The sequence below is a fragment of the Elgaria multicarinata genome, chromosome 2, assembly GCF_023053635.1.
Source record: "Elgaria multicarinata webbii isolate HBS135686 ecotype San Diego chromosome 2, rElgMul1.1.pri, whole genome shotgun sequence".
Taxonomy (NCBI): domain Eukaryota; kingdom Metazoa; phylum Chordata; class Lepidosauria; order Squamata; family Anguidae; genus Elgaria; species Elgaria multicarinata.
Window position 1 is genome coordinate 175247732 of NC_086172.1, and position 17645 is coordinate 175265376.

The window sequence follows — 17645 nt, forward strand, 5'->3', positions numbered from 1 at the left end:
TATACCAACTGCGCCCTTATCTGGACAGAGATAGCCTAGCTACAGTGATCCATGCTCTGATAACCTCTCGTTTGGATTACTGCAATGCGTTATACGTGGGGCTGCCTTTGAAAATGGTCTGGAAACTTCAACTGGTACAAAACAGGGCAGCACAGTTACTAACAGGGACTGGCCGACGAGACCACATTATGCCAGTCCTTTTCCAGCTTCATTGGCTGCCAGTCCAGGTCCAGGCCCGATTCAACGTGCTGGTATTGACATTTAAAGCCCTAAACAGCTTGGGGCCAGGCTATCTGAAGGAACGCCTCCTCCCGTATGTACCTGCCCGGACCCTAAGGTCATCCTCAGGGGTTCTTCTCCAGGAGCCCCTGCCAAAGGAAGTGAGGCAGGTGGCTACCAGGAGGAGGGCCTTCTCTGCTGTGGCACCCCGGCTGTGGAATGAGCTCCCTAAGGAGGTTCGCTTGGCACCTACATTAGATGCTTTTAGATGCCAGGTGAAGACCTTTTTATTCTCCCAGCATTTTAACAGTCTATAAATACATTTTAACTCGGCGTTTTAAATTTGTAATTTTGCATTGCTGCTGTTTTTATCTGGTTGAGCTTTTATATTGTATTTTATAGTATGGTTTTATACTGTTGTTTTATACTTTGAATGTTTTTAATTTTTGTGAACCGCCCAGAGAGCTCCGGCTATTGGGCGGTATAGAAATGTAATAAATAAATAAATAAGAACATCTGAAGTGCCCTGATGCTGGATTAGACCCAAGGGTCCATCTAGTCCAGCACTCTGTTCACACAGTGGCCAACCAGGTGTTGACCGGGGACCCACAAGCAGGACATGGTGCAACAGCACCCTCCCACCCATGTTCCCCAGGAACTAGTGCACACAGGCTTACTGCTTTGGGTACTGGAGATAGCACATAGCCATCAGGGCTAGTAGCCATTGCTAGCCTTCTCCACTAGGAATTTATCAACCCACCCCCTTTTTAAAGTCATCCGAATTGGTGGCCATCACTACATCTTGTGGTAGTGAGTTCCATAAGTTAACTATGCGCTGTGTGAAGAAGTGCTTCCTTTATACCTCCAGAAACTGCTGGGTGCTCTGATTTTGTTCACGGTAGGAACATTTTCCCTGATCTAAATTATTCGGAGGCTGCTCCACTGAGGAGAAAAATCCAGGCACCATATCTGTATTTGCCCCCTTAATAGATCAAATAGCAGCTTTGGGGGGATTTAGTCTGGGGAAATGGGAAGGGGAGGAAAGACCTTTGAGCCAATGACAGGACAAGCACAGAATGCCGGGAAAAGGCGCTGAAGAAAAGTCGGTTGGTGATGATTAGAGAAGTGTGAAGAAAAGCTGAGGGGAAAGAACTGAAATACCACCAGAGGGAGGAGAGAGAAAAACCTTACATCACGTGGCGACACAGGATTTGCACTAGTTTAAAAGATTGTACAATACTATATTTCATTCTCATCACATGCAGTCAGTCTTGAGAGTGAGGCCATGAATAAACTAGAATCTCTGGAAGTACAGAAGGGAGCAGCAATTCGAAATTCTGCAGTAAAATCTGCCGTTCTTTCAGCTCAGTGCGTTACCTGATTCTGACGGTTTTTTACTCAAGGAGGCAACAAATTCAGAAGTGGAAGTGGAGGCACAACAGTTTACTGGACCGTTCCACCAGTCTATAAACTGAACCAGAAAAAAGGCTTTTTGACAATAAAGCATTATAAGCCTGGAACCCAAATGGGGGTGCTTTGTTAGCTACTTCTTTTTCTGAAAAACTGATCAGCAACTTAGTACTGGAATCAAGTCCACTAAGTTGCGGCCCAATTCCAAGACCTCTCTGATGACCACACCTTAGCTTAGGAGGCCTCATGGTTCTGGAATCAACCAGAGCTAGGGTCTGAAGGGGAATTCTCCACCGACCTCTCAAAAGGGGGACAGAGGGATTACCAGACTATGAATGTGGGATTGGCTGTTCAGATTTCCTTCCAGATAGGGAATCTGACATTGATCCCCAAACATCTCAAAACTGCTGGGCCTCCTGGGGATCCCGCACTGGAGAAGGCCAAGAAGAACCACTAGCAAAGGCCATTCAACCACATCCCAGTGCATGATGTCAAATTGCTATATCCCCTTGCAGCTCTGCTCTGCAGTCATCAGGCCCTGTGAGGGAATGGAAAATCCCTTGAGCTTGGGGCCATCGAAGAGAGCTTCGGCTATTAGGCAGTATAGAAAATCAATCAATAAATAAAGCCTGTTCAGAGTAGGGCAATGAGGATGATCAGGGTCCTGGAAACAAAGCCCTATGAAGGGAGGCTGAAAGAACTGGGCATGTTTAGCCTGGAGAAGAGAAGATTGAGGGGAGACACGATAGCACTCTTCAAATACTTGAAAGGTTGTCACACAGAGGAGGGCCAGGATCTCTTCTCGATCCTCCCAGAGTGCGGGACTCAAGTCACAGGAAGTTACATGGGCTCAAGTTACAGGAAGCCAGATTCCAGCTGGACATCAGGAAAAAACGTCCTGACTGTTAGAGCAGTACGACAATGGAACCAATGACCGAGGGAGGTTGTGGGCTGTCCCACACTAGAGACATTCAAGAGGCAGCTGGACAGCCATCTATCAGGGATGCTTTAAGGTGAATTCGTGCATTGAGCAGGAGGTTGGACTCAATGGCATTATAGGCCCCTTCCAGATCTATGATTCTATGATAAATAAATAAAAACAACTCCTCAAGGAGCTGTCCCAGGTCCTGATTCTGCTACCGATTACTCTCTGTTCCTGGTTGGTCCCCCAAGTCTTGCCTCACCCTGTAAGCTCTCAACCCAGGCAGCAAAGCACAGAACTTCCTGGCCCTCAAAAACCACCTCCAAAAGGACCCACGAGAAGCAAGTAACGTAGACTGTGATTGTTTTGGATCTGGTTTGAGCTCTGCTGCTTGCCCAAATACTGTTCCTTCTAGCTGAAGCATCTGGTGAGGATTTCCTATACCACAATAAGTCCTGTAATTCATTAGAATAATTTCTGGCTAATGAAGAGATGACAGCAATGTATCTTGCAAAGTTAAGTAATGAATCTATAAACAGAGGAAGTGAATTCTGTGACACAGAAGAGCTTTGAAATCTAAGGAAGGAAGATGTCATTTTCAGCACGGATCTCCTTAGAAGCTTTTACAGATTGAGCTCTGGACCACACGTTTTCTCATCGCAGCTACAACACTTGCTAAATTTGCTGGATAAGGGCTGACGATAAACATTTTAGTTCCGCCTTAGACGCATACACACACACAGCAATGCACAAAGTAGATCCAGATTACCAGCATTCAAGCCCCTGTAGCAGTTATTATGCAATCTCTGCTTGGTGGGACCCACAAGGAACTGAGTATATGAAGCAAGTCGAATATGAAGCAAGTCAAATATTGTTGTAGATCGCAAGCTGAATATGAGCCAACAGTGCGATATGGCTGCAAGAAAGGCCAATGCTATTTTGGGCTGCATTAATAGAAATATAGCTTCCAAATCACGTGAGGTACTGGTTCCTCTCTATTCGGCCCTGGTTAGGCCTCATCTAGAGTACTGCGTCCAGTTCTGGGCTCCACAATTCAAGAAGGACGCAGACAAGCTGGAGCATGTTCAGAGGAGGGCAACCAGGATGATCAAGGGTCTGGAAACAAAGCCCTATGAAGAGAGACTGAAAGAACTGGGCATGTTTAGCCTGGAGAAGAGAAGATGGAGGGGAGACATGAGAGCACTCTTCAAATACTTAAAAGGTTGTCACACAGAGGAGGGCCAGGATCTCTTCTCGGTCCTCCCAGAGTGCAGGACACAGAATAATGGGCTCAAGTTAAAGGAAGCCAGATTCCAGCTGGACATCAGGAAAAACTTCCTGACTGTTAGAGCAGTACAACAATGGAACCAGTTACCTAGGGAGGTTGTGGGCTCTCCCACTCTCGAGGCGTTCAAGAGGCAGCTGGACAACCCTCTGTCAGGGATGCTTTCGGGTGGATTCCTGCATTGAGCAGGGGGTTGGACTCGATGGCCTTGTAGGCCACTTCCAACTCTGCTATTCTATGATTCTGTGATTCTATTATTCTATTTAATTGGCTCCACGACCAAGGTTTTTGTTTTGCAAGACCCAAAGTAAAAACATGCGATCGCTGAAGGACAGTGTCCCTTCCTGTGACCCAGTACCAGGATTAGATTAAACACACAACAGTAACTGCATGAAAAGACATTGATCATCCAAATGTATCCTCTGAAAACTACTGATATTTGTGTCTAGTCCTTATTCGCTAAACATCCTCCTTTCAACAAGAGCTCTGTTGACTACCAACTTTCATCAAAATAGATCTGTCCGCTTGCAGAAAGCTTCATCTGCACTCCAGACTGCTGATTTCTTGACAAGAAAAAATATCGGATCTAGAGTTGTTAACAGTCCCTTAGAAAAATGTGGACATATTTCCTCCTGCACACATTTTTATATGATATACACACATACCCACACTGAATATTTTGGGCAGCGTCCTGCCGCAGAAGCTGATGCTACTGGGATTGCTCGACAGCTCCTTTACACTAGTAATTTGCAATGGAGGGTTGATATTGTAGGAAGCTGTTTATAATAAATATCTATAGAATAAGACACCAGGTAGACTGAATTAAACACGAAATATTTCTATTTTACTTCAAGCAAGTCAAGCATCATTCCTTACATAAATACCTGGAGAGTCAACTTATAAATCTATAGGGAAGTGTTACCTTATTAAATATTCTATAAATATTCTTACCATAATTATACTATAAACGCAACATGTATTTCCATGATAATTTGTCTGAATTGCGTCCAGATGATTCATCTGGCATGTTTAGCCCGGAGAGGAGAAGATGGAGGGGAGGCATGATAGCACTCTTCAAAAACTTGAAAGGTTGTCACACAGGGGAGGGCCAGGATCTCTTCTCGATCCTCCCAGAGTGCAGGACACGGAATAACGGGCTCAAGTTACAGGAAGCCAGATTCCAGCTGGACATCAGGAAAAACTTCCTGACTGTTAGAGCAGTACGACAATGGAATCAGTTACCTAGGGAGGTTGTGGGCTCTCCCACACTAGAGGCCTTCAAGAGGCAGCTGGACAACCATCTGTCCGGGATGCTTTAGGGTGGATTCCTGCATTGAGCAGGGGCTAGACTCGATGGCCTTGTAGGCCTCTTCCAACTCTGCTATTCTATGATTCTATCTAAAATAATGCTGCAACCATTTACTACTTAATATTAAATCACCTAAATGGATTTTGAACCACATCTTCACATAAAGGGAGCCCAAGTTTTATTAAAACATCCTTTAGCTTTCTCACCACTTCTTAATTTAATGTATTGTTAGTTTCAGCATGTGCACTATCTGCCATATTTTAAATCACATATCAAAGGAACCTTTTCTCCCCATATATATTTTTAAAAAATGCCTTTTAATGCTTTGTCTATATTCTCCTCCTAGCAGCCCCTCACTGGATACAGATAACTTACTTGATTCAAGGAATCTAGGGCTGCACCATTTGCTAATTAAAATCACTTTGAATAATAGGTGTAAAATCCTTTGATCTACTAGAACGGTGGCCCTGATTAATAGGGCAGTTTTTTTTAAAAAAGAGCCTCGTGTGGTGCAGAGCGGTAAAGCAGCAGTTTCTGCAGCTGAAACTCTCCCCACGGCCTGAGTTTGATCCCAGCGGAAGCTGGTTTCAGGCAGCCGGCTCTGGTCAACTCAGCCTTCCATCCTCCTGAGGTCGGTAAAATGAGTACCCAGTTAGCTGGGGGAAAGGTAATGACGGCCGGGGAAGGCAACGGCAAACCACCCTGCTATAAGGCCTGCCAAGAAAACGTCAGCGAAAGCTGGCGTCCCTCCAAGAGTCAGTAATGACTCAGTGCTTGCACGAGAGGTTCCTTTCCTTCCTTAAAAAAAGTATTATTTATTTTTGATACAATAATTTATGCAGTGAACCGCCCAGAGAACTTTTGTCAATTGGGCGGTATAGAAATGTAATAAATGAATAATATAAAAACTACAGGAGATCCTCTTCTAGGAAGGGGGTTGTTATCGCACACGAGTGCATCATCGAAGAACAGATATAGGGTTATATCTAATTTTATCCTAGCAGAACAATGGCAAGAGTTAGCGTTGTTCTGTTAACGGTTGCACAACAGCTAGCAGAAGAACTAGAGCGAGCGACACCTGGCTTGCGGAAACCACCTTGCAGAAAGGCTTGCACGGGTAGGATCAAAGGACTGGATTTGACACTTGTGAAAATGGGGTTCCTACAATCTGTGAACCGCCCAGAGAGCTTCAGCTATTGGGCGGTATAAAAATGTAATAAATAAATAAATAAATAGAAGCTGGGTGCTGGTGGAATGACGCCATTGGATGGCAGCCCTTGTATGCTTTTCCTTCTGTAAAACTATGGAGAATCATATGCAAAAATGCAGACACTGCAATTTTAAAAAAAACAAAACCAAACACCAACACATACAATTTCTCCTCTCTCCTCTCTCCTCTCTCATCTCACACTATTGCCCCGCTCGTGCTCTTCGCTCCTCTGATGCCATGTTTCTCGCCTGCCCAAGGGTCTCTACTTCCCTTGCTCGGCTCCGTCCATTCTCTTCTGCTGCCCCTTACGCCTGGAACGCTCTTCCAGAACATTTGAGAACTACAAGTTCAACCGCAGCTTTTAAAGCTCAGCTAAAAACTTTTCTTTTTCCTAAAGCTTTTAAAACTTGATGTTGTGCAGACTTCTACTGTTACTTTCTACTGTTAGTTTTACCCTACCCTGTGCCTGCTTACCCTACCCTGTACCTGTTTGCATTCTCTTCCCCTCCTTATTGTTTTACTATGATTTTATTAGATTGTAAGCCTATGCGGCAGGGTCTTGCTATTTACTGTTTAAATAATAATAATAATAATAATAATAATAATAATAATAATTTCTTTAGATTGCTGGAAGGTCTAAAGAAATCATTGCCTAATATCAGTCACTGACTTTCTAACAATAAGCACACTCACTTTTCCTCTCTGAGGCTTTGCGTGAATTCCTGACTTCAAACCCAATGACGGATATTTTTTTTGAAAAAAAAGTAGGTTCTGTATATAGTGAATAATTATTGTGGGGCCGTGTACCATATGCCTTTCCCTGCCAGGCTGCGTCCATATACTCAACAAAGCAGTCCTGAAGAAAGACAGGCCCATCATCTAACTTCTGAAATTTGTCATCTCTGTTGTATATAAGGACGGAAAAAAATCCCAGAGACCAAGGATTTGGAAATTCTCAATTCAATTATTATTTATTACGGCCGCAGACCAGCAAAATCAATATAAAACATACAAGGGATAAATAAAAAGTGACATAAAAACAAAATATAGTTTTGTGACGTCCCTTCTCTCAGGAGGATGGCAACGTTATTTTTCTAATTTGCATTGAGGTCATAAGAAACTTAAGAGACCCTTTCAGTAATATGGGAGGACACATCCCTTAAACAAATTAATACCAAATTTGTGGGGTTACATCCAGAAAAGGCTATTAATAATGAAAAGATTAACTTCTTTTTGCATTCCTCATACATGTTACAATGCAAAACGACATGCTTATGCCTGGAACGCCCTTCCAGAACATTTGAGAACTACAAGTTCAATCGCAGCTTTTAAAGCTCAACTAAAAACTTTTCTTTTTCCTAAAGCTTTTAAAACTTGATGTTGTGCGGACTTTATACTGTTAGTTTTACCCTACCCTGTGCCTGTTTACCCTACCCTGTGCCTGTTTGCTTTCTCTTCCCCTCCTTATTGTTTTATTATGGTTTTATTAGAATGTAAGCCTACGCGGCAGGGTCTCGATATTTATTGTTTTACTCTGTACAGCACCATGTACATTGATGGTGCTATATAAATAATAATAATAATAATAATAATAATAATAATAATAATAATGTTCTATTGCTCCAGTACCACATTAACCGGGATTTTACTAAATCGTCCTAGTAGTGCTAATGGCAACACACTAATAATAATAATAATAATAATTTATTTCTTACCCGCCTCTCCACTTGGATCGAGGCAGGGAACAACAGTGAATATAAAACACATTAAAAACTGATTAAAAACATAGCATACATGATTAAAACATCCTTAAAACATCCTGAAAACATTCTATAAATCCACTTGATAGGCCTGCCGGAATAGATCAGTCTTTATTGCTTTTTTAAATGCTAAAAGACTGTCAAGTTGACGAATGCTCTTCTATGGGAAAGCTACTATGTAAAACTGTCCCCAACCGGATAACAGCTACGGTTTTGTGTCTTGTAAGAAAATACTTTGTATTAAGAGGAGCTCTCTGAAGATCATGTTATATCGTGTTCTAGTTTTGGTCCTTCTTTAATGGCATATGTGAAACTTTAAGGATTCTGAATTTTTTTATTGGTTGTGTCATTCCCCCCCCCCCTTTTGTTCTTTTTTCTAAAAAGAACAGAATTTATGTATAAATATATGGGAAAGGACGCATCTCCTTAGTAAGACGAACAGATCGCTGCCATCTTGTGGTCAAGAACAGACATACAAGCAGATCCAAGAAGGCGGTTTCATTTATAATGCAGCTGCAAATGTCCATTTATTCTATTTGAAGGGGAGCCAGTTAATCCCAGCCCCCAGACAAGTGTAGCTGCATTATACACGTGCAAGTACTTGCTTGCCACATTCATAGTTTAGATATTTAACTCTGTACTTGAACAAGTAATATATGAATAGGCCCATAGAATCTAACTATGTTTGGGGTTGTTGTTGTTTTGTAAAAATGGAAGAATTTAGAGCTGTGTTGCATTTTTTTAAAAATAACTCTTCCCTAAATTTAACCACCACATGAAGCTCTCACATTATGCTAATGTTCCTGAGGAAATCTTCAGAAGGAAATTTAAAAAAAAATTCTACTTGGAAACTTGCAAAACAGCTTTAGCAAAACACAGATCTTTGTCACACAGAGGAGGGCCAGGATCTCTTCTCGATCCTCCCAGAGAGCAGGACACGGAATAACGGGCTCAAGTTAAAGCAGCCTTCCTCAACCTGGGGCGCTCCAGATGTGTTGGACTGCATCTCCCAGAATGCCCCAGCCAGCTGGGGCATTCTGGGAGTTGTGGTCCAACACATCTGGAGTGCCCCAGGTTGAGGAAGGCTGAGTTAAAGGAAGCCAGATTCCACCTGGACATCAGGAAAAACTTACTGACTGTTAGAGCAGTACGACAATGGAATCAGTTACCTAGGGAGGTTGTGGGCTCTCCCACACTAGAGGCCTTCAAGAGGCAGCTGGACAACCATCTGTCAGGGATGCTTTAGGGTGGATTCATGCATTGAGCAGGGGGTTGGACTCGATGGCCTTGTAGGCCCCTTCCAGCTCTGCTATTCTATGATTCTATGACTGGTGTGCTGTTGTCATACCCAATGCTCCTGAAGAAGAAGAGAAGTATGATACTTCCCACAAATGGAACATCGCTCAGTGTGAGTCCTTTCGTGCTATTCTGAGCACCCGCTTCTCAAGGAAGGAACACTCTGGCTTGCTCAAGATGGAGCAACTTCCTGCCACTTCTCCCAAGGGTATTGCTGAGTATTTGTAGTATTGCTGAGCCAAGTATCCCCCATCTTGTAACTGTGCCTTTGGTTTCTATTTCCTAAATGTAGAACTTGGCATTTATCCCTATTCAATTTCATCCTGTTGTTTTCAGCCCAGCACTCCAGCCTATCAAGATCACTTTGAAGTTTGTTTCTGTCTTCCAGGGTATTAGCTATCCCACCCAATTTGGTGTCATCTGCAGATTTGATAAGCGTTCCCTGCACCTCCTCGTCCAAATCATTAATAAAAATGTTGAAGAGCACTGGGCCCAGGACTGAGCCCTGCGGCACCCCACTCGTTGCCTCTCCCCAGTTTGAGAAGGTTCCATTGATAAGTACTCTTTGAGTCCGATTCTGTAGCCAACTGTGGATCCACCTAATAGTTGTTCCATCTAGCCCACTTTTAGCTAGTTTGTTAATCAGAATATCATGGGGCACTTTGTCAAAAGCTTTGCTGAAGTCAAGATATATGACATCCACGGCATTCCCACAGTCCACAAGTGAGGTTACCCGATCAAATATAACGAGCCAGTCAGTTTAAACTGGCCATCTGCATTTATTTATTTATTTATTTAGAATATTTATATACCGCTCCTCATTGAAAAAATTTCGGAGCGGTGTACAAGGTAAAATGAAAATAAAAACAGAATAAAACAGTTAAAACAAAATTTAAAAAGAAGCAAAAAACAACAACACAGAAATCCAAGGCTGCAGGTTAAAGAAAGGCTTCTGGGAATAAAGATGTTTTCAGGAGGCGCCGAAAAGAGTACAAGGATGGAGCCTGTCTGACCTCTGCATGCCACAACGTCAGGTTGAACAGATTATAAAAGGAGTCATTTACCTGGCTGTTGGGAGACTTCAGATCTGGGTTTCACACAGATGACTCTGGATCTCACCGGTGCCGCCTGCAGTATCTCTTGGTGCTTTTTCTGTGTGCCAATTATTAAAACGATGGGTTAAACATTCTGACATCTCGTCTGATGGCCTTAGAGAAAACAAAACTTCAAGAAAAAGTCACTGGATGCCAAACTCGATTTGTAAAAGCCTTGCATTGATCTTTGCTTAAACTTGGAGGACACAAAAGTATAGATGGCAATTAAAGCGCGTCTTTTCAAATAAGACTGCAGCCAGCAAATGAAAGGGAGCTGATAACCTGAGTGCTTGACCGTGGTTGCCAACAGGAGCAAGCTGAGACAGCGATAAACACACGCTGGGACTGCAGTCTTGATTTACCATCCACTCTGAACCCACAGATCCCCTTTATATTTTTGAGAGGGGTGAAAGGGGAGGCCTGTTCAAGACACCACTTTTGTGGATGAAAGATGAAACATCCGTGGACAGCAGGGGCCTTCTCAGTACTTTATTTATTTATTTATTTATTACATTTCTATACCGCCCAATAGCCGGAGCTCTCTGGGCGGTTCACAAAAATTAAAAACATTCAAAGTATAAAACAACAGTATAAAACCATACTATAAAATACAATATAAAAGTTCAACCAGATAAAAACAGCAGCAACGCAAAATTACAAATTTAAAACACCGAGTTAAAATGTATTTATAGACTGTTTAAATGCTGGGAGAATAAACAGGTCTTCACCTGGCGTCTAAAAGCATATAATGTAGGTGCCAAGCGAACATCCTTAGGGAGCTCATTCCACAGGCGGGGTGCCACAGCAGAGAAGGCCCTGCTCCTGGTAGCCCCCTGCCTCACTTCCTTTGGCAGGGGCTCGTGGAGAAGGACCCCTGAGGATGACCTTAGGGGCCGGGCAGGTACATATGGGAGGAGGCGTTCCTTCAGATAGCCTGGCCCCAAGCCGTTTAGGGCTTTAAATGTTAATAGCAGCACTTTGAATCGGGCCCGGACCTGGACTAGCAGCCAATAAAGCTGGAAAAGGATTGGCGTGATGTGGTCTCGTCGGCCAGTCCCTGTTAGTAAGCGTGCTGCCCTGTTGCCCCAATAATGCCCTCCATGGGTGGCATGTTTGGTCAATCGCAGGCTTCTTTTCAAAAGCAGATAAAACTTCCTCATTTCTACCAAGCCTTTGAAGTCACTGTTTGGTAAACACGACTGTTTTACTCCTGCTGCTGTCATTGTTTTGTTGGTTTTAATGAGACTAGTGTTTTTTTGTTAGTTCATATTTCTATACTGTATTGGCAAATGAATATTGACAAGCAGTGTACAAATGCTGCAAATAAATAAATAAAATCAAGACGTTTGCCCGCTCCAAGGCAGTTGGGACTCCCAACAAGCTGTGCTTGCATCTTCTCCAAATGTCTATTTGACCAACTAGGGTTGACAAACACTTTTTTAGAGCCGCAACTACTACTCCAGAACTGGAGTATTGCATCCAGTTCTGGGCTCCACCATTCAAGAAGGATGCAGACAAGCTGGAGCGTGTTCAGAGGAGGGCAACCAGGATGATCAGGGGTCTGGAAACAAAGCCCCATAAAGAGAGACTGAAAGAACTGGGCATGTTTAGCCTGGAGAAGAGAAGATTGAGGGGAGACATGATAGCACTCTTCAAATACTTAAAAGGTCGACACACAGAGGAGGACCAGGATCTCTTCTCGATCCTCCCAGAGTGCAGGACACGGAATAACAGGCTCAAGTTAAAGGAACCCAGATTCCAGCTGGACATCAGGCAAAACTTCCTGACTGCTAGAGCAGTACAGCAATGGAATCAGTTGCCTGGTGAGGTTGTGGGCTCTCCCACACTAGAGGCCTTCAAGAGGCAGCTGGACAACCATCTGTCAGGGATGCTTTAGGGTGGATTCCTGCATTGAGCAGGGGGTTGGACTCGATGGCCTTATAGGCCCCTTCCAACTCTACTATTCTATGATTCTTGACCAGATTGGGAAAAAACACAAAGAAAGAGCCAGCTGTTTTCAATGCATTTATGCTACCCCTTTCCAATCTCCAGATAATCTCACAACAACTTCAGGAGTGAAATTGCAGAAGGATAAAGCTGTGGGGAACCCCATAATGTGATGAGAGCATGAGGCTCTACCTCAAATGTAATCTTGCAGAAAGCACAGCAGAACGTTTAGATCTAATGTACCGAAAGCCTCTGAAAAGTCTAGAAAAATCAACACCTTTTTTTTTATCAGCGTCCCCTGGCTTCAGGTTGTATGACATCAACACAATAAAACCATTATGGATTTTCGATTTTAAAAACAGTATTTTTAAGTACAGATCTGCAAAAGATGCCAAAAGCACATTACCTGGGGTGCATCATCTAAATGAGGTGCCGGCCCGCTATCCCCATATGCTGTAGGAGAAACAGGTCGATCCAGTTCAGCGATGCTCATTGGCCCATGAGTAACGTCAGCATCTCCAAGAACTTCTCCTGAAAGATTAAAACTATACTTAAAGGACACCGCAAAGCTATCGTTCAAAATGACACAGCGTGTTCCAAAAGAACACTAGCGGATGAAAGGGAAATTGATAGCCATCCCATGAACCTGGGATTATTGGGCTGCGGGTGTATTATTTAGACTCACTGGCTACTCTCAAAAGAGGAAAGCAATGCTCGCACCTACTCATCAATAGTAGTGGCTCTTTGTACTTCTCTGCATGTGTACTGGTAATTTTGCGGGAACAACTGCACTGGGGATTTTGCCAAGAGCCCGAGAAAGCTTTGAACTGGGAATCCTAAACCAGCCCTGGTTGGCATGAAATAAGATTTAGCCATAAATCTCTTAATAGCGTGCTTTCAAGAATTCTTGTTCGTTGGAAGAAAACCAGAGTGAAGGTTTTTGAAAAGAGGGTTGGGTGCAGACAACATGGGGCCAACATCTGTACCAAAAATAAGATAATTACATTTGCCTGAAGTGTGGTTAGTCTTTGCTAGCAACCAGGTTCCTCACTTAACTAAGGCCCTTTCTACACCTAAGGATTATCCCAGGAAAATGGAGGGATTGTCCCTGCCTGCTCCCGGGATCCCCTGTGTGACATTTGGATGCACAGGGATGATCCCAGGAAAATCCCGGGGGAAAAGGCAGGTGAAGAAACGCCCTAAGATTCTGAACTGATGGCTTGAATCTGCTTAAGAATCCAAGTTAAGCAGAAATCTGAACAGCTTTAAACCACTTGACATTGATACCAATGTAATGCTTTTTCATAATTGGGGAGAGGGGGAGTTTGTGCCGGGGACTGGAGAAGAAGGAAAGAAGCATGCAAACGTGCGGTTAAAAGATTGGTCCTATTGCATCAGCACTGGCTGAGACTAATTTTGTCAACAGATTAATTTATTTTATTTTTAAACGTAACGTGAAATAAATGCCCAATCATAGGGCTTCTAAGGATCCAACAAGCATGAGCATATATGGAGTTTTGCTTTACAAACCGATCTAAGTCAATGCACAGAGGTCTCTAAAGTAAAAGCATTTCATTTTATTACGTGAACAGGCAGAAAACCAGCACACACTAATTAAAAACAGAGTAATTCGCTACGAAACCCACGACACATTTGCAGACGTTGTGAAAGGAGTAGTTCAACAGCAGGAGTGCGGAGTTCATGGCACTTCAACTCAGAGCTGAGATTTTAATGCCAAAGCCCCTAACTACAGAAAACGTTGATTTATACTGGAAATGTTGATAGCGCCACAATTATTGCTTGGCGGCTCAAGCAGGCGTAGCCAGCTCATAAAACTCTTGGAACCGCTCCCTGAATTTATGATGTACAAAATAAAGGCAGGTCACAGAACTGAAAACATGCTAAGATCCATCACCCTTGGCATGCTGTATGCAATCAGTTAACATGTGATTTTTAAATTGTCCAAATAGAATCATAGAATAGCAGAGTTGGAAGGGGCCTACAAGGCTGTCGAGTCCAACCCCCTGCTCAATGCAGAAATCCACCCTAAAGCATCCCTGACAGATGGTTGTCCAGCTGCCTCTTGAAGGCCTCTAGCGTGGGAGAGCCCACAACCTCCCTAGGTAACTGATTCCATTGTCATACTGCTCTAACAGTCAGGAAGTTTTTCCTGATGTCCAGCTGGAATCTGGCTTCCTGTCACTTGAGCCCGTTATTCCGTGTCCTGCACTCTGGGAGGATCGAGAAGAGATCCTGGCCCTCCTCTCTGTGACAACCTTTTAAGTATTTGAAGAGTGCTATCATGTCTCCCCTCCATCTTCTCTTCTCCAGGCTAAACATGCCTTGTTCTTTCAGTCTCTCTTCATAGGGCTTTGTTTCCAGGCCCCTGATCATCCTGGTTGCCCTCCTCTGAACAAATATGCCAGCTGAGTACCTACTTTTAAGCAACACGATTCACTTAATGACCTGGTTCGCACGACATGACAGCCCACCATGGGTTAATTTGCTAACCCTCAAACAACCCCTGCTGCCTGGGTTCGCACAACACGCCGCATCATGGCAAACTAGGCAAGCCCAGGTGCCATGCAAAGATGGTGCCCACAGGCACCCAGCACGACACAATACCCCCCGCAGGTAGATTAACCCATGATGGGCTGTAGTGACGTGAGGACAGGCCCAAGATGAATTTCTTGAATGCACGTGCAGGGTCAGGCTATCGAATATGTAATCTTTTATTACTAGGTGATGTAATGGGCTATTTAATTGTTAAGCTCCTAAATTATGACGCAGGAAGAAAGGCTGAAAGAAAATATACCACTTCACCTTAACTGTTGATGGACTGACAAATAAGCTCATGCTGCATATGATACATTTAAAATAATTTTTTAAAAAGTATTACCATGAAAAGTGGCAGCCATTCAAAAAGTAATTATCAAAAGTCTCGGTTTCTCCTCGAAGAGACTGTTCTATGTTGAATGTGCTATTTTAACCAAACTACTGCCTTTCTTGGCTTAGAAACAGGACATCATATATCTTGACTTCAGCAAAGCTTTTGACAAAGTACCCCATGGTATTCTGATCAGCAAACTAGCTAAAAGTGGGCTAGATGGAACAACTATTAGGTGGATTCACAGTTGGCTACAGAACTGGACTCAAAGAATACTTATCAATGGAACCTTCTCAAACTGGGGAGAGGTAACGAGTGGGGTACCGCAGGGCTCAGTCCTGGGCCCAGGGCTCTTCAACATTTTTATTAATGATTTGGATGAGGAGGTGCAGAGAATGCTTATCAAATTTGCAGATGACACAAAATTGGGTGGGATAGCTAATACCCTGGAAGACAGAAACAAACTTCAAAGGGATCTTGATAGGCTGGAGTGCTGGGCTGAAAACAACAGAATGAAATTTAATAGGGATAAATGCCAAGTTCTACATCTAGGAAAAAGAAACCAAAGGCACAGTTACAACATGGGGGATACTTGGCTCAGCAATACTACAAACGAGAAGGATCTTGGAATTGTTGTAGATCACAAGCTGAATATGAGCCAACAGTGTGATGTGGCTGCAAAAAAAGCTAATGCTATTTTGGGCTGCTTTAATAGAAGTAGAGTTTACAAATCGCACAAAGTACTTGCTCCCCTGTATTCGGCCCTGGTTAGGCTTCATCTTGAGTATTGTGTCCAGTTTTGGGCACCACACTTCAAGAAGGATGCGGACAAGCTGGAGGGGGTTCAGAGGAGGGCAACCAGGATGATCAGGGGTCTGGAAACAAAGCCCTACGAGGAGAGGCTGAAAGAACTGGGCATGTTTAGTCTGGAGAAGAGAAGATGGAAGTGAGACATGATAGCACTCTTCAAATATTTGAAAGGTTGTCACACAGAGGAGGGCCAAGATCTCTTCTCAATCCTCCCAGAGTGCAGGACACGGAATAATGGGCTCAAGTTACAGGAAGTCAGAATCTGGCTGAACATCAGGAAAAACTTCCTGACTGTTAGAGCAATTTGGCAATGGAACCCATGACCTAGGGAGGTTGTGGGCTCTCCTACACTAGAGGCATTCAAGATGCAGCTGGACAGCCATCTTTGTATGCTTTAAGGCGGATTCCTGCATTGAGATTAGGGGTTGTACTCAATGGCTTTATAGGCCCCTTCCAACTCTACTATTGTATGATTCTATTATTCTTTTTCAATAGAAAAAATGCCTTTTGGAAAAGCTTTTTGGTTCCTGGAAGTGGTCAATTAAGAAGATATCTAGGTGCTGTCGTTTTTTTTGTTTTCTTTTAAATGTCAGGTCATTAGCCCATGAAGCCTGGCACGGCCCAGTCCAGAAGCTCTTAAAGGCCATGGGCAAAGCCATTCCAGCCTGGCTACCGACCAGCCGTTCAAGACTGACGCTTGGAAATTCTGTCCGCAAAGCATTCCCCCAAAGAGCTATGAGTCTCCCCTAAAGCTTCTGTCTGGTTTGCAACAGGAGTTTGGGATTCAAACCAAGGAGTATGAAATCAGAATAATGGCGCAGCGAACAGCTCCACATTCCACAGACTAACGTACGCCAGCCTGAACATGTACTCTTCGCCTCTCTCTAAAAGCCAGCCATTCTTGGCTATGGTGGATCCAGTTTTTGATTTCCCTAATCTCCAGGATTTATCGACGCCTCTTTCTATATCAGCGACCACATCTTCTGGCGGTCGGCGCTGCTGCTCTTCAACGGCACAGCGCTAAGTGGCAACACTTTTCACTTGTTGTTTAAAACCTATCGTTTTCTATTGCGAACTGGTGGCACGGAACATTTTCAAGCTACAGCGGGCTCTATTTAGGACAACCTAGATAGAACAAGAATGTTTTGTAAATGTGCACCTGCGGCTCTGTCACACTGCCCGGGTGATGGCGCACGTCGAGCCGGTGGCTGAGAGATTCGGATGGCAGGCTGGTCCATGTAAACCGAACGTCCCAGGAGGATGCTTTCCGCAGCTTTCGTCAGCCTTGGCCTCTGCCCCTGACTAAGTTCCCCAGCACTGTCGTCAGTGTTCTAAAGTAGAAGAGAGAGGAAACGTGGCTGAGCAAAGAACTGATTCTCATTCCATCCTAGTCACCGCACACGCCGTTGGCTCTAGAACAAGCCCAACCTGAGCCACACTCGCAACTCGGATCCAGACCCATCGGATTCCCAGCCCAGCAGCAATGCAAGGTAGGG

At 43.8% G+C, this 17645-nt stretch overlaps 1 protein-coding gene across 1 annotated transcript in view; it reads right to left on the minus strand.

Moving 5' to 3' along the window:
- KIAA0586 (KIAA0586 ortholog) overlaps positions 1 to 17645 on the minus strand; it is a 110088-nt gene that overhangs the window by 30903 nt on the left and 61540 nt on the right. The window contains 3 exon segments of the mRNA XM_063118232.1: positions 10476 to 10563; positions 12859 to 12983; positions 17309 to 17480. Of these exon segments, the coding sequence (XP_062974302.1) occupies positions 10476 to 10563; positions 12859 to 12983; positions 17309 to 17480 (385 nt within the window).